General features: G+C 38.9%; 1 protein-coding gene across 3 annotated transcripts; it reads right to left on the bottom strand.

Moving 5' to 3' along the window:
* Positions 1 to 8,290: 8,290 nt before the first annotated feature.
* LOC117547255 (tetraspanin-5-like) lies at positions 8,291 to 25,457 on the bottom strand. 3 transcript variants are annotated; one of them, XM_034217844.1, is made up of 11 exons: positions 25,078 to 25,457; positions 24,015 to 24,065; positions 20,200 to 20,346; positions 19,939 to 20,109; positions 19,661 to 19,786; positions 19,064 to 19,111; positions 18,082 to 18,198; positions 17,928 to 17,989; positions 16,899 to 17,012; positions 10,631 to 10,672; positions 8,291 to 10,536 (listed from the first exon to the last, which is right to left on the bottom strand). In XM_034217844.1, the coding sequence occupies exons 1-9, from the start codon at positions 25,156 to 25,158 to the stop codon at positions 16,940 to 16,942; spliced, it is 876 nt and encodes a 291-aa protein (XP_034073735.1). In that variant the 5' UTR covers positions 25,159 to 25,457; the 3' UTR covers positions 8,291 to 10,536; positions 10,631 to 10,672; positions 16,899 to 16,939. The 3 variants fall into 3 exon arrangements, with proteins under 3 accessions (XP_034073735.1, XP_034073737.1, XP_034073738.1); XM_034217846.1 differs by lacking the exon at positions 24,015 to 24,065; XM_034217847.1 differs by lacking the exon at positions 16,899 to 17,012.
* Between the last annotated feature and the right edge of the window lie 176 nt (positions 25,458 to 25,633).

Genomic DNA, 25,633 nt, shown 5'->3' on the forward strand with positions numbered 1-25,633 from the left:
CATTTTTTTTACCACGGCAAACCAAGTACTAAAAAAGTTACAAAATGACATTTACGTTTTTTCTTTCCTTTGACCGCCTCTCATACTAGTCTCGATCTGGATTCATTTTGTCCAAAAGCCAGTCTGCATTTTTACTTGCAGATAAACACTGTCATTATTGTGCTACCGACTGAGTTTGAATTAGCCAGTCTCTACGTTGCAGGCTGACATTGAAAATCACTGCTGTACAGGAAACCAATAGAATTTGCGCTAGGGAATGAGTCCTTACCCCAATTCTAGGAGTCGGGTCTTGTTCTCAGTGAGGGGATGATGGAGCATGCCTACTGATGGACTACTGGGAGGAGACCAGGGGGCAGATCCAGGACCAATTTGATTGATACATTTATTTCGAACAAGTAAAATAAATAATTTACAAAACAAACATTTTTTGCAGGGCATAGTCATGTAAGAGAAAACAAAACAAAGTGACATTTACAACAGCATTAGCAACATAAACAGTCCCACACCTAGTGTTCGAAAAGGAGTGAGAATAAGTATAATTTATTTAATCTCACCCCCTTGTCCCTAAATTATTTATTTATAATCTATAAATAATAATGACTAATTATTAATCTGCTTTACTTGTTTGACACACACACACACACACACACACACACACACACACACACACACATACATACATACATACATACATACATACATACATACATACATACACACATACACATATATACACATACATATACATAGATACATACAGTCAAACACCCTCCCCATCCCTGTACCTCGAGAAAATAATTCCTCTGTATTTCCTCTTGGACTGGTTAATGTCTGGACATGGCTTTAGCTCCACATTCACACTGTTCCATAGTCTCACTCCACGTTCACACTGTTCCATAGTCTCACTCCACGTTCACACTGTTCCATAGTCTCACTCCACGTTCACACTGTTCCATAGTCTCACTCCACGTTCACACTGTTTCCATAGTCTCACTCCACGTTCACACTGTTCCATATAGTCTCACTCCACCTTTCACACTGTTCCATAGTCTCACTCCACGTTCACACTGTTCCATAGTCTCACTCCACGTTCACACTGTTCCATAGTCTCACTCCACGTTCACACTGTTCCATAGTCTCACTCCACGTTCACACTGTTCCATAGTCTCACTCCACGTTCACACTGTTCCATAGTCTCACTCCACTTTCACAACTGTTCCATAGTCTCACTCCACGTTCACACTGTTCCATAGTCTCACTCCACCGTTCACACTGTTCCATAGTCTCACTCCACGTTCACACTGTTCCATAGTCTCACTCCCACGTTCACACTGTTCCATAGTCTCACTCCACTTTCACACTGTTCCATAGTCTCACTCCACGTTCACACTGTTCCATAGTCTCACTCCACCTTTCCATAGTCCTCACTCCACTTCACTGTTCCATAGTCCTCACTCACTCCACGTTCACACTGTTCCATAGTCTCACTCCACGTTCACACTGTTTCCATAGTCTCACTCCACGTTCCACACTGTTCCATAGTCTCACTCCACGTTCACACTGTTCATAGTCTCACTCCACTTTCACACTGTTCCATAGTCTCACCCACGTTCACACTGTTCCATAGTCTGTAGAGTATTATCATCTGATATTAAAGAAATGTGTTACATTTGAAATGGCAGAAAGTCTTGTTGCAAATTCCAGATAGATATTAAGAGAGGTCCCTTGGGTTTCTCTGGTGGTTATCAATAGTAGCAGTTAAGTGAATACTGTTCAAACAATACCTATGTTTGTGTTTTATATTGATTTCTCTGTTTTATCCTTTCATAAATGTAAGGACTAAAAATGGCTATAAACATTCTGGGCTGGTTGGAGTAAACAGGGTTTTATTGCTCTGTGGGGGAGGTGTAGGTATGTAGGCCTTGAGACCTTTTGTTGGAAAGTGAGCCTGTTTGGTTTCCTGCTGGCCAGCGTTGCGTCTCCCAATGAGATGACCTGAAAAGATGACCAGCTGACCTAACCCCTAACCCCTCCTTCTTATTCTGGTATATCTCCTGGAGATCCCTGGTGTTCGGTCTCTCTTCACATGCTGCCCCGACCGAAAGGATCTCCGCAGCACGCGAACCAGGGCAGGAGTAGGCCGGCATACTCCTTAACCATTACAATATAATTGTAATATATTATGTTGTATTGTAATGATTGTATTGCATTGTCATATTACCATTAAAGTAGATTATTGTTTAACGGTTACTTGTTAGCTCTGGATTCCTTCCTGTATTAACCAGCTTGATAGGGACGCGTGGAGATTTGAAAAGCGGATCAGTTATCCCTTTAAATCTCTAATAAATGGTGACCCTCGACGTGCCAGATATAACGAAGCTGAGGAAGAATCCAGACGACCAGAATGGGTCGGGAACAAACGCTTTCAAACATCTCAGACAATCGGCAGGGCCCCGCACAACTCTACAAATAAAGGTACGCAGACGCCTGTTATGAAAACCGACTGTCTGTAATTGGATACACTAAAACTTTAGGATTGTCTGTAGGCGTTGCACAGTGTTTTTAAAGTTTAAATGGAATATACAATGCATATTTTACTATGTTAGGAAAGTTATATACAAAACGTGAACGTTGATCGCCAGGTAGACGGAAAGTCCTGCGTAACGTAAATAGAGCAGTTTGGCGCGGATCTGCAGGTAGTTTATTCCTGAGTGGCGTGGAGATGGTGCAGTTTGTTCGGTGCGAGGTTTGATTCCTGCACGACAAAACCTGGAAACACGATATTTTAGATCGGGTCGCCGTTTAAAACTGGGGTTAAATAACAGACCAAGGCTGAAAGCTAAAAGCCAGAGGTCTGTTATATGTTAAATCGAGGAAGAGCGTTTCCCTTTGTCTGTAAACTTCTGCTGCTGCCATCTAGTGGCTGAAAGGGGGTATCACACCCTTGAAATGTTTCTGCTGCCATCTAGTGGCTGAAAGGGGGTAGCACACCCTTGACATTTTTCATTACATTGCTGGCCGGTATTGAAGACGGGAAGCACGTTAATAGTAACAACGACAATAGCCCAGTATATTAATCAAAGTTAAAAAAGGAACATGTTGGCACCTTCTTACACATTGTGTAGCCGTACCGCCACCTTTCCAGAAACGGCACGGCAGTTAGAACTGATTTTGGAAACAAAACAATAAGGAATTGAACATTTTTTACAACGACAGCACCAGGAGATGAGTAAACTCAAGAATCTGTAGAGTGTAAATACATTGTGAAAAACACATTTTACACTCAAACTGTTTGCACATCATAGACAAGGAATTTAGACAATATAAATAAATGTTCAGAAAGTAGACATAGGCCTACACTTGATTCAAATTTCATTACTGTGATCCGATTGGTGTGCTCTGCAGGTTTACTATTGTTCGAAGTAACAGTGGGATTTAGAATGAGAGAAAATATGGGGAATGTTTTTTTCGTAGTGTGTGGAATATGTGATGCTGGAAACATGTAAGTATTTCAGAGTTGTGTTGGGTAAATATGTAACAATGGATGAAACAATTTTTATTGTGAGTTTTTGTAATATCATTAGTAGACATTAATTATGTTGTTTAGATGGCATTTAACAACTAAGACAGATAGTATGATTAGAAAGAGACAGAGTGGAAAGGGTTGGATTTATTTAACATCAGTGTGCAAGACTTCTTATAGGTAATGTGTCCCGAGACCTGGACTCCCCCTCTGAGTTAGAAAGGCTTCGATCCCGACCCTCCAAGCAGACAAAAGACCTAATCCAACAGGAGACTCCTCCTTCTCCATCGTACAGACAGAGAACCAGAGCTGAACCAACAACGACCTGAGGCATCCAGAACCATCTCCACCTGAGGCATCCAGAACCAAACCAGCATGCTGACAAAGAGGCAAACTCTCATCGGTCCCTCAAACAGGACATGAAGTTCCAAACTGCGCCGCGAGATTTGGCACAATAGCAGAGTGTGGGACATGAGAGCAGAATCCGCCCTCCATAAAAACAGCAGAGAGACTGTAAAGGAGGAGTGCAACAACAGTGGCATGATGGGGCTGCAGATGTAACTGGGCCAATGGCTGCCTAAAAAAGTTACAGCGGATGGATTCAACAGCTGATGGACTGAAGAGAAGACAGAATCAGAGGAGTTGGCATGGTCGATTAGAAGTGAGGAGGCCGGGGTCACGGCTTGAGAAAACCAGGGGAGGAGAAAAGGAGAACGGGAATGAGTGAGTTTACACATAAACACACTTATTCACGAAACGCACATTTAAATAACTTGAATTAACTTCATAAATATGTAAAGACAGAAAGATTTATTAACCATGAATTAATCAAGTGGTAAATTAAAAATAGCGGTAAAGAGGAAACTATTAAAGTAAAATGAGAATCATCCTAAAACACACTGAGGGATAAAGGGGAAGACATGACAGAGTAGAACCATATTCTTCAATCTTTTAACAAATCATTCTTTAAGAGATTTTTATTCACGTGTGAATAAAGTAGTGATCTCATTGGGTACAATATTGATCACCATTAAAAGGATAGTTTTAGGAACCACTCTATAAGACAAATCTTTATTTGTATTAATAATGTTAAAGGGAGAGCTGGTGCCAAGCCACATATAAAATTCCAATCTAAAGTGTTGATTTCACCATTGTAGCATAGTTATTACCATAGGAGGGCTTTAAGATGGAAATATAAAACGACTTCGGTTTTAAATCCTTGATAAAGGAGGGAGTAATTGTTGCATGTTCGGACACCCAAGGTTCCACACACTGCTAAAGAGTTTAACATTGTTTTTTAAGTAGACCAGAATTAAAGATAAATGAGTATAATGAGCTATGAAATGCAGAGCGACACAGATCCTAGTAATGTTTTGACTCAAGATAATAGTTATGTACACAAGTTTCTGAAATAGATCATTAGACATTTTAATACTAATTAGGTGTAAATGGATTGCAGTAGTAGTAGTACTCGAAGAAAGTGAGTTTTGTACCAAGTTTCAGGAAAGGTGGGAGGCAGAAGTCCCAATGAAAAGTTAGAACCATCTTGAAAATCATAGTTGAAATCGTGAATTAATAAATGATAGCGCTACATATATACATATTTTTGTAGACAAAGGATACTGGCCTATGCTGAAATGTCAAAGTCTCTGCAGAGCACGACACATGGCCAAAAAAGACGGAGACCAACTGACCTTTGACCCTGACCGACAGTGTAACTTGACAAGGCACTGTGGATGACTGACTCTGGGGTGAACCTGACCAAACTTGACTTTACAACCTGACGGTGTGAGTGTGAATGTGAGTGTATGTCTGCATGTGATCAGTGCAACTGCATGATTCTAAAACAATAACTAACCAAGCATGTTTTTGGACTAACATATTATTTTGGAGCTCCAAGGGAAAGGAGAGGTTTCCTAAAAATTCCACAGAAAGGGGAAACCGCACATGTGACCCGGTACTCTCACATGAGTTGGCGGTTTGCAAATGTAAAACTAAAATCTGAAGATTCTGTTTCTTTTAGGCCTGAAGGACGGAGAGGAACACTTCTTTTCACTGAAGTGTTCACTGTGGAAATAATGATAATAATGTTCATTATGTCCCTAACCAATTACCTGACAGTTTTTGTTCCCCTCCCATTACAGGCTTTTGTTACACATGATTTCATGTGTAAAAAGGGGGGAGTGTGTATAATGTATAATGTATAAATGTCAACATGGCTGTAATATTCACAATTTAAATTTTTCTTTTAAGGATTGACGGAAACCTTCCGCCCCAACCCAGATGTTCAAACTGAGCATTGAATGTAATTAACCTGCTCCATATCTGGGGATAAGATACTGTTTGATGAATGTTGAGATGTTTCTAAATATTGATTTGAATTATAACAGGTAACAAAGAAGCAGGGGCCAAGGGGCTACTGTGAGAGATAATAGAATACCGAAGAAGTTGACCTGTGATAGTTAGACAATTTTGTAATATTTTAACAGACATTAGAGTAACTGAGGTTTGAAATGTAGAAAGAACATATTACAGTTAAAGCTAAAACATAGTAGTGTATTGAGACAGAATTTAATTTAGACAACATCATGTAACTAGCCTGGTAAAGAAGTAAAAGCCATAGACTTTATTGTTTAGGTCATTATGGGGATATACATTTCATCTACATTTATAATAGAAAGACATTTGATGACAGTTTGTTGGAATTCTGTATTCATTTTTTCAGCGTGATAATATCTAAGCACTGACAGGTAGAAGCAGTATCACCAGGAAATCATTCACTTTGTTAGCATCGTGATTTTGGTTGTTTTTGAATCCATAACATTAGTGTGTTTCTTTACCAGAAACATTAGCAGTTCATATTATATTTGGATTTTAAATAGGATTTCATTTAGAAATAAACACGGATGCTTGTCAGAAATTCAGAGCTATTGAAATATGTTATTTAGTTTACCTAAAGATGTTGGGGTTCTTATTTAGTTGGCACAATCCAAGTATTAAGATTCTGAAGCTGCACTGGCAGATAGGAGGTCTACAATTAATTTGGAAAACCTGTTCACAGACGGCTGTTGTTTCAAGACACCCCACCAACAGGCTCCAAGTGGGTCAAAACAGCTGAGCGTAGGCTTGAGGGAGTTGTATCAGATTTCTCCACACAGGTTGCTGGCGCCAGAAGGGGGACCCGAGAAGCACGAGGACAAAGTGGCTCAACCCCAGGCTCTCCGACCCCGACCGAGTGACCCAGCGGACCTCTTATGCCGTCTGCCTGGGAGAAAAGGGGGACAGCTCGTACCACGGGAGCCAGTGTGCGGCGGGGAAACCACCTGCTAGGACCAGGGGACGACATCAGGACGGACGTGGCCCTGGCAGACGTGGACTACTCGGAAGCAGCGGACTGGAGGAGCAGGACCCTGGAGACATCCTTACAGCAGACGACCCGGGAGGCATCATCAGCGGGCCGGTGAAGGAGGATCGGGAAGACATCTCTACAGCATCGACCCGGAAGCCGCCATCAGCGGGCCGGAGGACGAGGAGGAGGAAGACATCTCTCTAGCAGGCAGCCCAGAAGCTGCTGTCAGCGGATTGGGGGACAAAGACACGGCAAGCCAGGACGGCACAGGGGACTTGTCGAGGCAGCAGAGGAGTCTACTTCTCTCTGATCAGTTCCACCCGTGAAGGGAAAGCCGCATCTCCCCCTCCCTATTAGCTGTCCTTGTGGGCTAATCCTCCGAGGGGGGGGGGGGGCTGATAATTCTAGCACTCAGCTGCCCCCTCATGGTTCCTTCACTGCCATGGAAAGTGGTGTTCTGTCTCCATGAAGGTTTATACAATGTTTGGGGGACGGACACAGTAGGAAAGAATGACAGTGGGTATCTTTCAAAATGCCTTGTCTAAGTTTATCTCTGGAGAAGGAGATAAAAAGGGGGATTATAGAGTATTATCATCTGATATTTAAGAAATGTGTTACATTTGAAATGGCAGAAAGTCTTGTTGCAAATTCCAGATAGATATTAAGAGAGGTCCCTTGGGTTTCTCTGGTGGTTATCAATAGTAGCAGTTAAGTGAATACTGTTCAAACAATACCTGTGTTTGTGTTTTATATTGATTTCTCTGTTTTATCCTTTCATAAATGTAAGGACTACAAATGGCTATAAACATTCTGGGCTGGTTGGAGTAAACAGGGTTTTATTGCTCTGTGGGGGAGGTGTAGGTATGCAGGCCTTGAGACCTTTTGTTGGAAAGTGAGCCTGTTTGGTTTCCTGCTGGCCAGCGTTGCGTCTCCCAATGAGATGACCTGAAAAGATGACCAGCTGACCTAACCTCTGACCAAAAGTAGGCGGGGTTTTTCCTTGTTGCTATTGATAATTTATCTGTGTTTTGCTAAAAAAGGGCGCCAAAGCATATGCCCTCTTCCTTATACCAATTTTGACGACACTGTGCAATGATAATAAAGTAGAATCTGATCTGATTCCCATGCTTTACTAAAACACAACTGGGATCCCAACCAAGCCCAGGCCTTTCCTGTCAATCTCACAATGAGATGGAAGCTGCTTTCCTTTTTCATACTGGATCGGGTAATGATTATCTGTATCAACGTTTTTCTTATTATTTTAGTAGTGTAGTGTAAGCAGCAGGACACCAAAGATGTCCAGGACACCGGCAGACGCTGTGTGGGAAGTGCAATGCATAAACAAATCGGTTAGCTGTAGGTGCCAACAAATCTGGACGAAATATATCACTGGAGACAAGAAAGCAAAACAACTCAGGTTTTTTTTGTCACCTTAATACATTTTACTTGATGGCAAAATCAGTCCAATTTCAACAGGAAATGAGACAAGGAGATGAGGAGGTAGTTACATTACAATGTTTGTGGGGAATTCTGTGATCATCTAAACAATCAGTAAAGTGGAACAGGAAGTGATGAGTGAAATGTACACGAGACACATCGGCTTCAGTAGAAATGAAGGTTTTGCTGTCCAATACACCAGAGATGTTATAAAACCAAATGTACAATAAATATTTAGTATCAAAAACACTATTAATCCCTTTTAAAGTAGATAACACTTCCACGTTTTCAGTGTACAAGTTCCACAATATCAATGTTGACATACTGAAAAGATACCGCAAAACCAAACAAGTGATGCATGCTTTGAGCAAATAATCGTCCTAAACCATCAAAAGCTGCACTGAGAAAAATCTTCATCTATTTTGAAATTAAGTTGCAATCCAGAATACATTTAAAGATTTAGATCATTCATTATTGTGTATACTGATCAGATCAAAAATACACAGTGAAAGACAATCATGGGCTACACATATAATATGTATACATCAGAATTGAAAATGTTCCAAAATGCCTGTCTCAAAATATGAAGTGTATTAGAAATGCTCAGATCCACACCACAGAGAGAGGACTTTATCCTTGGCTCTCTACACAGAACTGTGAAACCTGGACAGCTAAACACTGAAATGATGACAGCGAGGTTACACACGCTTCGTGGTCATACTGGATCAAACATGTTTCAGGAAGAAAGGCTGCTTAAGATTTGCAATGTCGTCTCTATATTGGATAGGACAGGCTACCTTTTCTTAACATGCCAACACAGGTCATTTTGAACTGCTCATTTTGAGAATAGCAAGTTTTCCAATATTTTCCAAAAAGTTCATATTTCTAAAGGCCATAATACCCATATACCATGTGTTGAGCTTTAGGTCGCTATAATCATTCCTTTTATCCAAACTGGTTCAAATACCTTCAGAACCCTGGTCCAAATGAGTCCATCAGCATGTCTTTCAGAGTTGGGATGTATTCAGTTACTGGTTCAAAGATGCCTATTTGATTGATTGACTGTTGAAAAACTGTACAAGCTTTAGCTTCAAACTGTGGACAGCATGTTTTTACACGGAGTGAGGACTGTGGATGTTTGCGCTACCAAAGGATCATTTGAAGGTCAGTATTGAACGAAGGAATAAAAGAGCAACAATAACTGCAATGGAGACACCTTAGAAGTATCAGTTGTATTGAGATAAGACTTGAAAAAGCCAGAACGATTTTGAGCTTTAAATGTTGTCTACGAGTAACCATACAACAACAAATAAAATGGTCCAAAATTGGAAAAGGATTTAAATCAGTTAATATCCTTTTTCAGATATCTGACATGTAGTTACACGTTTTTAGTACTTTAATTTAGACAGTATCAAAAAAAGCAGTGGTTCAAAACCCAAAGGTAAATGTGAAAATCAGTATAATCAATAAATTAACTGATCCCTTTCTGCTCTACTGGTGACTCCCTATGTTAAATAATTGAAGTCATTTTTAGTCAATTTCTTTCCTTCAATGCTATATAAGTAAGTTTCAGGAGAATATTTAGCTCTTCAGTACCCACAACTATCCATCCTCTGTCTGTCACTGAGCAATTACAATTCATTGCCACCACAAGAACTCTCTAATTTTGTAAAGCAGGTTATTCAATGAGTCATTCTTGTCAATGGTTAAATAGGAATGTGTGTCTGTATCTGAAGAGGTCCTTGAATCTGCTGTAACACACTAACATCTAACAAAGTGTTAATTTGAAAAAAAAGAAGGACATCCCGTTTTCAGTTTTGTAACTTTGCCTGTGACGGAGAGAACATGGAGCACTCAACTGATCCTCAGCTTCTTGTTCACAATAATGTCACTGTCCTACATGATGGGTTTAGCAATGCAGCGTTATGTCCACAGTGAAAAATACCGATCTAATATCAAAAAGATGTATCAAAACTCCTACTCTCTACATGTAGCTATCAAAACTGGAGCATTGTGACGACCTGCATGTAGTGTGTGTTTAACCATCCTCCCCAACATTTCTCTTTTTTTACAGAAGTCACACACAGTGTTATATACAGAGCGTTTCACATATTAGTGCCTTGAAAAAAGGTGCTGGTTCAGTGAACAAAATGGTGCAGGTGATCCGTGAGGTCCTCTGAATGCCCCCCCATGATGTGTTCAAGGGGGCGTGTTCAAGAACCCGGAGCTGACAACACAAAAATAGACAAAATCTAATAAACATCACTTTCTGATAAGTACTAGATTTATACAGCCACATTTAATGTAATAAAAAAGGTTACCTGTTAGAGTTTAAATGCTGCTTCAAGCATCAGGTAAAGAAACTGTAAAAAGGACATAGAAGGCAGAAATCATTAGAATTGTTTTAAATGATCTGCTTGTTAACAAAGCTCCAACCCCCTTGTGTTTAATTCAAAATAAAAGCTGGGGCACAACAGGAAGCAGAAATTAAGGGTTAAGGTTTGGAATGCTTGAAAACAGTGTTCTGCAAATATTCTAAACTACAGGCTGGAGAGAGAAAGAGTTCATGGAGAGCGAGAGAAAAGAAAGAAATGTCTTCAGTTGGAAAAAGTCACAGTGGAGGCAAAGCCAAAAAGAAAGAAGGGATTGTTGTCCAAGCCACATGACTGAAGGCTCATGAATGCAAACCAACCCAACGCTATGGCTAATAGGAACTGTAGGAAGGTCATCAACATGCAGTGACTAGCAACTATGTTCCATGATTCACTATCATTCATGGTCCTTAAAGTATCATGGTGGGACCTTATTAACAATGCTAACAATGCTAAGACTGCTAAGATACAATGTTAAGTTGCTAGCTGTAGATCAAACCTCAGTTTAAGGTTAACACATCTATCAAGATCTGTTTACATGTCAAATATCTTTATTTTAGACTGTTCTCAATCGGTGAGTTTATTATTTCATACTTCTAGAAATGCTGATATACTTGTAAGGACAAACAATGGCCTACAGCTAGTTAGCTAGCTTGTTAGCTACCAACACAAGGTTAGCACATCTGATCAAAGTTCCCAAAGTCAACACAACTGTGCCAACTCTCACTTTAAAGCAGCGTTTCTCATAGTGTGGGGCACGCCCCACTGGTGGGGCGCAGAGATGTGATAGGTGGGTCGCAAAATACAAAATAAAAAAAAAAATAAAAAAAATTCACACTGGTGGAATATCAAAACAACGGCCCGCCCGGGGTGCAAAACGCATCAATGAAAGCGACCCTCGATCACACAAAACAACACCTGTAAATAACCCAATTTGTGTTCTTTGAAATTTAAAAGGATATTGCATTGTGTTTGTTACTTTCGTTGCAGTTGTAATTTGGCATGCTTTTATTTTGAAGGCGAGTTTACGCTGTTGACAGTTGTTGTTGCTATGGAAACAAGAAACGTTTCACAGCGGGCGGAACTTGTCATAAAGTCCGCGATAATAAAGCCCACCCATTTAGAGGGAAGATATGATTGGTCAATTGTCATTTGACATTACTCTCTCTTCAGTTACTATAGCTGGCCCTCTGTGAATTCATAGCTGGACGTCCAATCAGCTCCTGTCTTCACCTCGCAGAGACGAGCTTCTTTCATTTAACCCTTCACATTCAAACAGAAACTGAATAGGCAGATTCAAAGGATTTATTTCTTTGGAAATGTTATTTTAAATACAATTTAATCAAGTTATTATTTGTAAAACTAATGACAAATATTACTAAAAACATATTTAAAAAATATATATAAAGAAAAATATAATTTGTTTTTAAATATTATTTTGTAGAATATCTTAGGCCCTCAGAGACAGGCTTGCCACTGGTAAAAATCTCTCATACACACATTTGAAACGCTCTCACAGACACACACAACAGCGTGCAAGTCGGGAATGAAAAGCGCGGAGTAGAGGAGAGAGGAAGAGAGAGAGAGAGAGAGAGAGAAGAGGAGAGAGAGAGAGAGAGAGATAGAGAGACAAGATAGAGATATATAGAAGAGAGAGAGCGCATAGAGATAGCGCGAGATAGATAGAGAGAGAGAGAGAGAGAGAGAGAGAGAGAGAGAGAGAGAGAGAGAGAGAGAGAGAGAACACCTTTATCTATTTAATAAAGTTGTAAAAATAAAGTAAGAAATCATTCCAATGTGTACTATAGGACAGTAAAAAGTTTAAAAGGGGAGGGATTAGTCAAATATGCATAAATAAGAAGAAAGAATGCTAACTAGGTAACATAAGATAAGAATAAACCAGTTTAAATGATTTGTTGTTGGTTGTGATCATATTCTAAAGATGTTTGGATTATTGAAAAGTATACAGCTCCCTTTCATCTGAGTGTTGAGAGCTGTATCCATAAATTCATGTGGGGCTCAAAGTAGGGCTGCTCGATTATGGCAAAAATCATAATCTCGATTATTTGGGTCAATAATTGATATCACGATTTTAAAAACGATTAACCATTTACTTTGAAAACATCAATTTATTGAAGAAAATCATTTGAAAAGTATGTTTTTAACAGTTGATGACCCTGAACTTTAAGTATAATTCGACTGAAAAACCTATTTAAATTTTTTTTAATTGTTTTATTTCGATTATGTTGTTTTCATAATCGTTGCAGCCAAAATCATAATTGCGATTAAAATACGATTTAATTGAGCAGCCCTAGCTCAAAGTGCACCAGATTGATGCATTTAACTTCAACATTTAAAAAAAATCTTCCTGGGGGTGCATGCCCCCGGACCCTGCCTAGAGGATGTGACGTCCACCACCAAATAAAGCAGGTTAAAATAATTAAATTGCATACATTTTATTTGAGTAAACACTGAAAAGGGGTCCCACAGACCCAAACAGCACACAAAGGTTAAAGGTAGCATATAATAATGTTAAAATGTGCTAAATATATACACTGCAAAAAAACAAAAAGTAAACGTAGCTCACGACTTGTTTTATTTTTTGAAAGTAGCCCTCATCCTAAAAAAGGTTGGAGACCCCTGTTATAGAACGATACATTTGACAATTTTAAGCTTGGCCTACCATTTTATTGGAGTGATGAGGAACAGGTGGGGCTTGAAAAGGCCCACCTGTTCAAAGTGGGGAATGACAGAGACAGTTTGAGAACCACTGGGTTAAAGTATGCACCTGAGTCCAGAAAAGATTAATGTCGATTTTCAATCACTTGGGTTTTAAATATTTGTTTATTGTTATAACTGTTTAAAATTATTCTGTTTAAAAATCCTGTAATTCAATATAATGACTTACTATCTCATTATATTGACTTAGCCATCTCATTGTAATGACTTATTATAATTGTATATTTTTTTTATTGAAACAATGTCAAATACAGAATAAGGCACATAGACATCAATGTTCATCATATAAGCGGCACAACTTTATATTATGGTACACAAATTCACCATCAACTAGTTGTTAATCAACATATTAGCAGTATATTGGCTCTTTATTAGTCATTATAAAACACGTATTAATGCCTTATTCTACATGACCATATTCTACAAGTAATAAGCCATTAGTTGAGAGTTTTTCCTCAATAACCCTCTAATTAGTGCTTATTTATTGCAAGTAAGGAAGTTGTTGTACATGAGTTTTGGTCTTAATATGCTCTGCTTAATATGTCTAAATAACTCAAAATTAGGTATTTTTATCTAAGAATATGTTCCCTATTTTAGCTAAGTCAATATAATGAGACAGTAAGTCATTATAATGAGATAGCTAAGTCAATATAATGAGATAGCTAAGACAATATAATGAGATAGCTAAGTCATTATAATGAGACAGTAAGTCATTATAATGAGATAGCTAAGTCAATATAATGAGATAGCTAAGTCAATATAATGAGATAGCTAAGTCAATATAATGAGATAGCTAAGTCAATATAATGAGATAGCTAAGTCAATATAATGAGATAGCTAAGTCAATATAATGAGATAACTAAGTCATTATAATGAGATAGCTAAGTCAATATAATGAGATAGCTAAGTCAATATAATGAGATAGCTAAGTCATTATAATGAGATAGCTAAGTCAATATAATGAGATAGCTAAGTCAATATAATGAGATAGCTAAGTCAATATAATGAGATAGCTAAGTCAATATAATGAGATAGCGAAGTCATTATAATGAGATAGCTAAGTCAATATGATGAGATAGCTAAGTCAATATAATGAGATAGCTAAGTCAATATAATGAGATAGCTAAGTCAATATAATGAGATAGCTAAGTCAATATAATGAGATAGCTAAGTCATTATAATGAGATAGCTAAGTCAATATAATGAGATAGCTAAGTCAATATAATGAGATAGCTAAGTCAATATAATGAGATAGCGAAGTCATTATAATGAGATAGCTAAGTCAATATAATGAGATAGCTAAGTCAATATAATGAGATAGCTAAGTCAATATAATGAGATAGCTAAGTCAATATAATGAGATAGCGAAGTCATTATAATGAGATAGCTAAGTCAATATGATGAGATAGCTAAGTCAATATAATGAGATAGCTAAGTCAATATAATGAGATAGCTAAGTCAATATAATGAGATAGCTAAGTCATTATAATGAGATAGCTAAGTCAATATAATGAGATAGCTAAGTCAATATAATGAGATAGCTAAGTCAATATAATGAGATAGCTAAGTCATTATAATGAGATAGCTAAGTCATTATAATGAGATAGCTAAGTCATTATAATGAGATAGCTAAGTCAATATAATGAGATAGCTAAGTCAATATAATGAGATAGCTAAGTCATTATAATGAGATAGCGAAGTCATTATAATGAGATAGCGAAGTCATTATAATGAGATAGCTAAGTCAATATAATGAGATAGCGAAGTCATTATAATGAGATAGCGAAGTTATTATAATGAGATAGCTAAGTCAATATAATGAGATAGCTAAGTCAATATAATGAGATAGCTAAGTCAATATAATGAGATAGCTAAGTCAATATAATGAGATAGCTAAGTCAATATAATGAGATAGCTAAGTCAATATAATGAGATAGCTAAGTCAATATAATGAGATAGCGAAGTCATTATAATGAGATAGCGAAGTCATTATAATGAGATAGCTAAGTCAATATAATGAGATAGCTAAGTCAATATAATGAGATAGCTAAGTCAATATAATGAGATAGCTAAGTCATTATAATGAGATAGCTAAGTCATTATAATGAGATAGCGAAGTCATTATAATGAGATAGCTAAGTCAATATAATGAGATAGCGAAGTCATTATAATGAGATAGCGAAGTTATTATAATGAGATAGCTAAGTCAATATAATGAGATAGCTAAGTCAATATAATGAGATAGCTAAGTCAATATAATGAGATAGCTAAGTCAATATAATGAGATAGCTAAGTCAATATAATGAGATAGCTAAGTCAATATAATGAGATAGCGAAGTCATTATAATGAGATAGCTAAGTCAATATAATGAGATAGCTAAGTCAATATAATGAGATAGCGAAGTCATTATAATGAGATAGCTAAGTCAATATAATGAGATAGCTAAGTCAATATAATGAGATAGCTAAGTCAATATAATGAGATAGCTAAGTCAATATAATGAGATAGCTAAGTCAATATAATGAGATAGCGAAGTCATTATAATGAGATAGCGAAGTCATTATAATGAGATAGCTAAGTCAATATAATGAGATAGCTAAGTCAATATAATGAGATAGCTAAGTCAATATAATGAGATAGCTAAGTCAATATGATGAGATAGCTAAGTCAATATAATGAGATAGCTAAGTCATTATAATGAGATAGCTAAGTCAATATAATGAGATAGCTAAGTCAATATAATGAGATAGCGAAGTCATTATAATGAGATAGCTAAGTCAATATGATGAGATAGCTAAGTCAATATAATGAGATAGCTAAGTCATTATAATGAGATAGCTAAGTCAATATAATGAGATAGCTAAGTCAATATAATGAGATAGCTAAGTCAATATAATGAGATAGCTAAGTCAATATAATGAGACAGTAAGTCATTATAATGACTTACAGGATTTTTTTTTTTTTCCTGTGGCGCAAACAGGCTTCCATACTTATATGTTGCAGGTCACCAGGAGGACTCATTTTAAGATTGGTGTAACACTGCTGTTAAATAAAGTAATATTAAAATAGAAACAGCAAATGAGATGTGACAAAGAATATCAGTCAGATATTGAATCCCTTTTGAAAGACAGAACAACATTCATACCACAGAATCGCACATTTCATATATTATTTTAGTTTGCAATTAGTTTATTATTTCAATGCTAACTTAATATATTTATTATAATGTGATTAATATAGTTAATATTTCAATTATAATTTCTATTTTGCTTTTTGAAAAGTCTACAGAAAAACACATTATAGCTCTTTGCGACTCCAGTAGTTTCTTTAGCCTCCTGAGGACAGTTGAAGGTTAGACTGAACACCCAGCAGCTCTAACAGATTCAGCCTTAAATAGAACACATCCAGCCAATCACAGCAAGACAAAACACAGACCACATGGATCCATCACACCCCACATGGATCCATCACACCCACCGGCTACAAACACACATACAGCATGTGTGTGCGAGTGTGTCTCATGAGTAGTAAGCCGATGCTTTCTTGCTGGACTGTGGTGGAAGTCGATGCATGGAGAGGGGGGGGGGCACCCTGATGAAGCATGGAGGAGGGAGAATGAGGTGAGTTTGGCATTGTGATGATCAAGCTCAAAAACCTTTACTCCCCCTACTCTGCGGGTTATTTAGGGCCCTACATTCTTGATGTACAAATTGCGTATGTTTATTTTTTTTGATTTGAGTGTTTATTATCAGTTACTACAGCTAGCGGTTATGGGTATCAGCTGGGAACAAATCCATATGGTTCCTCCCCTGTTCCAGACTCAAAAAACAATCAAGCATTCTTCTTATAGCCAGAATATAATTCAGATCATTGGTTTATACTTATCATCAGTGGTGGAAAAAGTACTTGGATCCTTTACTGAACTAAAAGTATAAATACCATGGTCTTAAAATAATCATTATGCAGAATGGCCATTTTGGAACTGTTAAGCTATTATAGTACATTATATTATCATGTAATATTATCATGTTCGTAAAAACACTAACAATTTATTTAGCTAGTAACTACAAGTGTCAAATAAATGTAGTGGAGAATAAAGTACAATATCTCCAAAAATTGAACTTAAGTACAGTACTTGACTAAAAGTACTTGTAATGTCACACCACTGCTTATTATTATGTTTCATTTGAGAAATTACCTCACATAGAAGGTGAGTACCAAGAACAATTTAGAAACCATTTTTGGGGCATTGCTAACTGTGACTAGTTCTATAATCCATCTTAAGAATCCAGCACCACCATGGAATACACAGATTTTTCAAAAATGGAATAACCTGATATGGCCGGATGTTTCTACAACATGAGACTCTTCCAGCAGTTCTCCAGTGACAGAGCTGAAGTGCCTCATGGTGTGAAATGGAAACACGGGGTGCAAATCGAAGGGAAGTGTGCCTCAAAAACAGGATACATTTGATATTAGGTATTCAAAGTAAAGCTTATTTCTTACCAACTCGCCCGCACAGCTTCGATGTCACTCACTAAGTTTTGGGCCAAACAAATTCCAAAGATCTGTGGATCAAAGAAGAAAAAACACATACTTTTGAAACAGATGCATTTTTTTCTGGAACATTATAAAGGTTTCACATAGGAGTGGAGATGACCTGCAGTAGTGCGACCCCGATGAAGATCCCCGCCACCAGGGTCAGGTTGTCCTGCAGCCACTTCTCAAACTGAGGCACGCAGCCCTTCACGTTGATGTAGTCCTTCTGCTCAGAGTCCTGCGGGAACACACACTCATCATCGTGCACTTTAGATCTGGCTATTTGTTCCCGCAGGTTAGAAATGTTCAATATAGTTTTATTTTTACTGTACCCAGTTTCTCACATATTTATATAATATTGTCTTTTTTTTTTGATGTTCTAGAATAGTCTTTAAAATTGTTTTTAAAATAACTTACTACTTCCTTTAAAAAAACATATTCTTCTTTCTGTGTCTCTGTATGCCCATTTTCACCTAATCCCTTGTATGTGTAAACCTACTTCTGAAAAACAAATGAAGAATTTACCATTTGATAAAAACTCAGTCTTGATGAAAAGATAAATGTTGGTTTAAAAAAGAGAAAATATTCACATTCATCAGTCCAAGTTCAGACGTCTGCTACTACTCTTCATTTGAGAAAGATCTCAACACTATGGAAACTCTATGGTAATGGCCATGATGATAGAACACTATTAAACCTCCAATAAGATGAATTCAAATAATAATGAATGGATATCGGATTTTATATCTGTTTTTAATTTCTTGCTAAATCAGGTCAGGTCCATGTCTTCCCGTAAACAACTAAATTAACATTAATCAGTTCTAAAATGTAACATCTGTCACATCGGAGATTTTCCTACCCTTTCATTTCGAAGTGAAAATAATAATAATAGTTTTTAAATCATGGTCTTCAATAGCAAGATTTAGCATTAGCATGATTTTTGACTATTAGCAGCTTTAAAACTCCTTCAGCCTGCCTTTAAAACCCTTGTAACATCACTAGCACTAAATAGCTACATAATATCTATAAAAAGTGAACAAAAACTCCAACCGAGTCATAAATAAGAGAAGAGAATCTAAGAGAGAGGAAGAGTGAAGACTTACTGGTTTAGCTCGGATGTCGTATCCACACTGAGTGTTTATGACGTCCTCCTAAAACACAAAGAGCAGCTGTATATTAAAAACAGCCTGATGATGTGACAAGCTGCTACAAAGACATGTACAGGAAGGGTTCAGATTCAAAAAGGAACATCTGAATTAGCTTGACCTAATGTGCTACGTAACTAAGTTCATTTACTCAAGTACTGTCCTTAAGTTTAAAATGTAGGTACTTGTACTTGACTTGAGTATTTCCACATTATGCTACTTTATACTCCACTACATTTATTTGACAGATTTAGTTACTAGCTACTTTGCAGATTTTGATTTCTAATACAAAATACATATCAATTAATGCATTATTATAGGTCAAGCTACCGACTAGTATATCAAGTCATTCAAATAAACCCCACTTTTACAAAGTGCAACGTTGAAATTATGGTCATGCATCAATAATTATGATAACATAATTGTAAACATGTGGTGCTTAAATGAGCCATTCTGCATAACAAGTACTTTTACTTTTGGTACGTCAAGTATATTTTAATGCTACAACTATAACTAACATGTTCATGGAGAAGTGAAGGAATGAGGGTCTCGTACCGCGGGGTCCTTGGTGCAGCAGGAGAAGGGGACTCCACACTTTTCCCGGCTGGGATTCCCATCAGTACAGTTAAAGTAGATGTTGAGGTTCCAGTCGTCCGCTCCGAACGCACCGCAGCAGTCCCACTGAAGCAGAGCAGAGAACTGTTAGAGGCTTTATCTGAATTACAGGTTTCCTCTGTAGACATTAAATACTAGTACGAGTGGATCTGACTGGAAGTACAATAAGGATGATGTTGTGTTTAACTATAAATGAACATGCAGTTTTTCTAGCGTACGTATTCCTGGGTGAAATCGATGAGGTTCTGTAGATCGATGTCGTCGCGGTACGCCCGGATGTTGTTGTTGATGAACAGGTTGAGCTGGTCTTTAATCCAGTCCTTGAAGACAAACGCCAGGATCCCCGTCGTCAACTCCAAGAAAAAGATGATTCCCAGAAACACGGAGAACTACAGCGGTCAGAAAGACAAACAGTGGGTGAGTTTCTCCATCAGTCATCCCATCAGCGCGCAGAATGGACGTCTTGTCATGGAACGTACAAACTTCAGTAGAAAGGTGTTCTCCCGCAGTGCTCCAATACATCCTGCAAAGCCCAGGATGAACATGATCCCCCCGACCACCATGAAGAGCCAGACTGGGTCCAGCCCCCCCAGGTCTGTGATGGACGAGATGTTGGACAGAACCCCCTGAGGACAGAGACAGAACCGGTCAGAGTCTCTGCAGGACTGAACATCTGCCAAGAGGGTCGCAGTGACATCACACAGGATGGAAGCACACATAGAAACAGAAAAGGCTTTACCCTCTGATACACGCTGCACTCTGATTCATTTTAGACCCATTTACAATACTAAACCAGATACCTAGGGACCAGAGTTTCCGTTGCCGGTCAACACGTCCGTTAAAGTTGAAATCTTCCGGACAAAATGAGAAAAGTGCCGGTCAAAGGTCTTCTTTGTTATTTATTGAGCTTTAAAACAAATTGATAACGACTCTATACAAACTAATTATAGTAGATCAACTACATTATTCAAAAGTGTTCAGTAACTTTGAATAATAACAAAGGGATAGCCTCTCTTTCCCTCTCTCCCTCATGCAGCTGGCTGATCCAGTAACGAGTGACCCGACAGTAAACAATACATGTATTTAGAACTGGTTTAGGTTGTTCCAGATAAACTAGCTAAGTGTGTTAGGCAGGGTGGGAATTTCACGACGGCCATGGCCGTCGTTGCCCCGCACTTTGGCCGTGATGCCCTGTGAAAACAAATGCAATTCACGGCCAAAGTGGCCTTGGTGCCCCTGTCAAAAGTTCCAGTGTAAACAACGCTAGTAAAGTCATATTAGTGCGCGCAGTAGGATAGTCCCGTGCCTGTGGATCAGAGCGATTGCTCTGCTGTGATTGTTCCGTCAGAAATGCCTGTAGGGGCCCGACAGCCTCCTCCTCAGCCGCGGGAGCAAGACAAGCACAGGTAAGCAAGCGGACCAAGCTGTTTTGATATGATTGAACTGAAGTATGTGGTAGTATTTGAAAGGACTTAACATTTACGTGTTTATAGAAAGTACTATTGATAGGTAATTACCATTGTATTAGCCTATTTAAAGTCGACTCGTTACATTTTGTCATGAAAACTAGCGATAGCTAGCTAGTTTGGATAGCGCTAACGTCTTCCCTTCAAGGGGTCTACATCTAGTGTTGCTTCTACAAGCTAGCAGATAGCTGTCACCTTTGAATCTAGTATTTTTCTTGCTAAGTGGTTTTGATATAATACATGACTGACTTATGTGGTTTATGGCTGAACTTAACGTATACGTTAAAGAAACACTATTGCTATTCAGCCATTTGTAAAACGACTGGTGTTGACGTTAGTGCTACACTTTTCAGTCATGTTGATTGACCAGCGTAATTTAACCAAACGGCGTTTGTGCCCTGTCATGTGGCCTTTGTGCCCTGTCATGTGGCCTTTGTGCCCTTGAAAAAAATGTGAACGGGAAGGCCAAATGGCCTTGCCCCTAAAATGACGAAATTCCAAGCCTGGTGTTAGGTCTAACTTAAAGTGTGTGTTTTGCACCGCTCACCCTGTCACAGCAGACAGAGCTGCAGGTGATCATAGAGCTGCATCATGTAGAGCTGCAGGTGATCATAGAGCTGCATCATGTAGAGCTGCAGGTGATCATAGAGCTACACCATGTAGAGCTGCAGGTGATCATAGAGCTGCATCATGTAGAGCTGCAGGTGATCATAGAGCTTTATCATGTAGAGCTGCAGGTGATCATAGAGCTGCATCATGTAGAGCTGCAGGTGATCATAGAGCTTTATCATGTAGAGCTGCAGGTGATCATAGAGCTGCATCATGTAGAGCTGCAGGTGATCATAGAGCTGCATCATGTAGAGCTGCAGGTGATCATAGAGCTTTATCATGTAGAGCTGCAGGTGATCATAGAGCTGCATCATGTAGAGCTGCAGGTGATCATAGAGCTGCATCATGTAGAGCTGCAGGTGATCATAGAGCTTTATCATGTAGAGCTGCAGGTGATCATAGAGCTGCATCATGTAGAGCTGCAGGTGATCATAGAGCTGCATCATGTAGAGCTGCAGGTGATCATAGAGCTGCATCATGTAGAGCTGCAGGTGATCATAGAGCTGCATCATGTAGAGCTGCAGGTGATCATAGAGCTTTATCATGTAGAGCTGCAGGTGATCATAGAGCTGCATCATGTAGAGCTGCAGGTGATCATAGAGCTGCATCATGTAAAGCTGCAGGTGATCATAGAGCTGCATCATGTAGAGCTGCAGGTGTTCATAGAGCTGCATCATGTAGAGCTGCAGGTGATCATATAGCTGCATCATGTAGAGCTGCAGGTGATCATAGAGCTGCATCATGTAGAGCTGCAGGTGATCATATAGCTGCATCATGTAGAGCTGCAGGTGATCATAGAGCTGCATCATGTAGAGCTGCAGGTGAGCATAGAGCTGCATCATGTAGAGCTGCAGGTGATCATGCAGAGCTGCATCATGTAGAGCTGCAGGTGATCATAGAGCTGCATCATGTAGAGCTGCAGGTGATCATGCAGAGCTGCATCATGTAGAGCTGCAGGTGATCATAGAGCTGCATCATGTAGAGCTGCAGGTGATCATGCAGAGCTGCATGTCTCCGTCAGCAGCAGCTGAACTGATCTCTCCCGTCAGATTAGACTTAACTCGTGTTTATGTCCATATCGATCAGATCTAGCTAGTTCTAGCTAATGATATGACTGCATATCAAAAGGACACCTCCTAAACAATAAGCGTTGCTTGGCAACGGGGTGTGGTGAAAAGTATAGCGCAGCATTATGCATTTGTTTACATGAGGGGTCAAAATGTCCCCTTCAGGAGGATACATCTCTTTCTCCACATTAAATGTTAGACAATAGAATGTACTCTTCTTGTCTGTCACATAAGTGGCGCAACTGGGAATTAGTTTGACCGGAGAGATTTAGATTTGCCGGTCTTCAGCATATTTGACTGGTCATAGTCCGGTAATTACCGGATAACGGAAACTCTGCTTGGGACATGAACTGATTCAGAGAAATGTTTTGAATATAAATCTTATTTCTATCCACACAGGTTATTGGCTGATATACTGTATAGAAAACTAAGCGTGACAATTTGAATTGGGGTTGGAGGATTGAATTTAAAGCTGATTGCTTTGATTCTCTGCCCAATAGGGAGCAGTAGAACAAACTGATAGAAGCTATAGTTTGGGTCTGCTGTTAGGGTTGTTAGCGTGTGTAGTGGAGTTTGATGGCTGACAAAACAATTAGCCTGCGTCTATTTTAACTCTAAATGCACCCATCATTTAAAACATGCTGTATTTGGAGAATACTTCCAATCAGGGTATGAGGCCATAAACTTACTAGCAAGTGATACTAGGTTTATTTTCTGATAAACTATATACAATCACCAGTCTTTTAGCGAAGTTGCCCCCTGATGGCCAAAAGACAGACTGCAGGTTTCGGCCCTTTTGCTTTGGATTTCATTTTCAGACCCGGAGGTTGCACTTGGTTGCAGTTTGTAAATCCAACACAACAAGCTCTAAAGGGATAAAAGGCTCTGCAGAGCTGAGGGGATCGGAGTGTTTGAGATGATTCTTTGACCCCACAAACTGACCCCTTTCAAATGACAAACCCTTATTTCTACCATTGTTTGTATAAGAATGTTGATTAGTGCAGCTTTAATTTTCAATAAGTAGTGGTATTAAAACAACAACATTCTATTAAAAACCAATATATAAGTATGCCCAAAAATATGTGGGCGTGTAAGTAGAAAGCGTATTCTGTTTGGCAGTATCACCAACAACCCCTCAGGGTCCTGACGTACCTTCTCACTCCAGGCCCACAGTCCGATCGCAACCAAGGCCATGCCCAGCAGCTGCAAAACACCACAGTCAAGTCAGATCACTGGGGGGGGGGGCATAATGACAGGCTGTCACACTGTTAATGAAAACACACACTGTGACCCTGATCAGATCCTGCCTCCTTATCTCAGACCCTCTCTCTTCATATCTCAGCACTATACCATAGAGCATGAATGTTTCATGTATGTTCCAATAAAGTCACTGTCAAACAAAAAGAGGCGTCTTCCTGGGATTGTTGTCCACAACAAATGACATCACACAATACATTGATTATTCGCTGGACATTCATTTGACAAGTAAACATATCAAATGAGAAAAGATGAAATGTATGTTTGTTTACATTAAAGCATCGACTTGTGAAGGACCTTTTGACAATTTATGCAAAGTATTCTTTACATTTACAACGAAAATACTTGGTATTTTCAGCCCTAACTTATATGCATTTAAAACATTTGTATGCATGCTTCTTAGTCAACATTAAGCCGTCTTTGGCTCTTTTCTGCTGTAACACATGTAAATGTTCCCCTCTGTGGGACGAGTAAAGGTATTGTGATTGTGATGGTGTGTGCATTCAAACTGTTCAGGTTAGGTCATGCTGTGAACTACCACCGTCGGCTATGAATGACATCACTTTTTTAAAACACATTACATCATGTCTACATGCACTCTGAAGTAGTACACGTGCATTTAAAAAAGTTACACAATCATTGAAAAAGAAAGTTGGACATGATGGAGCTTCAGAGGGTGATATGCATGATAATCCTGACCGGACCGAGCTGAGCTGTCATTAGTTTACAAAAAGCCGATTAGCTGAGCAGCTCCGACAGGATGTTATCGAGCGAATGAAGCCAATCAGACATGCATTGATATCTTCCTGAAAAATATCGTTAATGACAACGGCAGCATAATAAAATGCTAACAATATCGGGGCCTTCCTCCCTCCCTATTGGCTGGTGGACATGGTAATAACCGAAGTGCACATGAGAGAGGCGCAGACCGTATAAATAACACAATAAAGCTTCTTACCCAGAACAGGATGTTGAATCCGAAAATGAAGTATTTGATGCAGCAGCTGACTTCATTGCCTTTGTAATAATTCCCCGACATCTTTGAGCATCCTCGGCGCGGTGTGAGAGGAAAAGCACGGCCTGCTCACAGGCTTTGTGTGTGGGATGGAACAGGTTCAGCGCTCCGGGGATGCATTTCACTCCGTCCGCTTCAAATGTTCCCGCAGCCGCTCTCCATCGGCACCGGGAACATTCTGGAAGGTTTCAGGACGCTAACACCGGCAACACCCAGCACAGAAAGGGGAAGTCACCGCAGTAAACCGCAGAATAAAAACGCTGCTCTGTTTAGTGGACAAATTGCGCCTACAGGAGGCGGTGCGGCTGCTGCGGGTGGTCGTCAATGATTGGCTAGAAAAGGACGTGAAAGACGGAGAAGGCAGCCAATCATTTTAGAGGAAAGAAGGGTCACTTCCTGTGTCCAGAATGATGAGAAACGTTCTTATTATACATCCATGTGAGAAACATTTACAAAAATATATTATAATAATAATACATGAATAAATTAAGTAATATAC

The sequence above is a fragment of the Gymnodraco acuticeps genome, unplaced genomic scaffold (genome assembly GCF_902827175.1).
Source record: "Gymnodraco acuticeps unplaced genomic scaffold, fGymAcu1.1, whole genome shotgun sequence".
NCBI classification, from domain to species: domain Eukaryota; kingdom Metazoa; phylum Chordata; class Actinopteri; order Perciformes; family Bathydraconidae; genus Gymnodraco; species Gymnodraco acuticeps.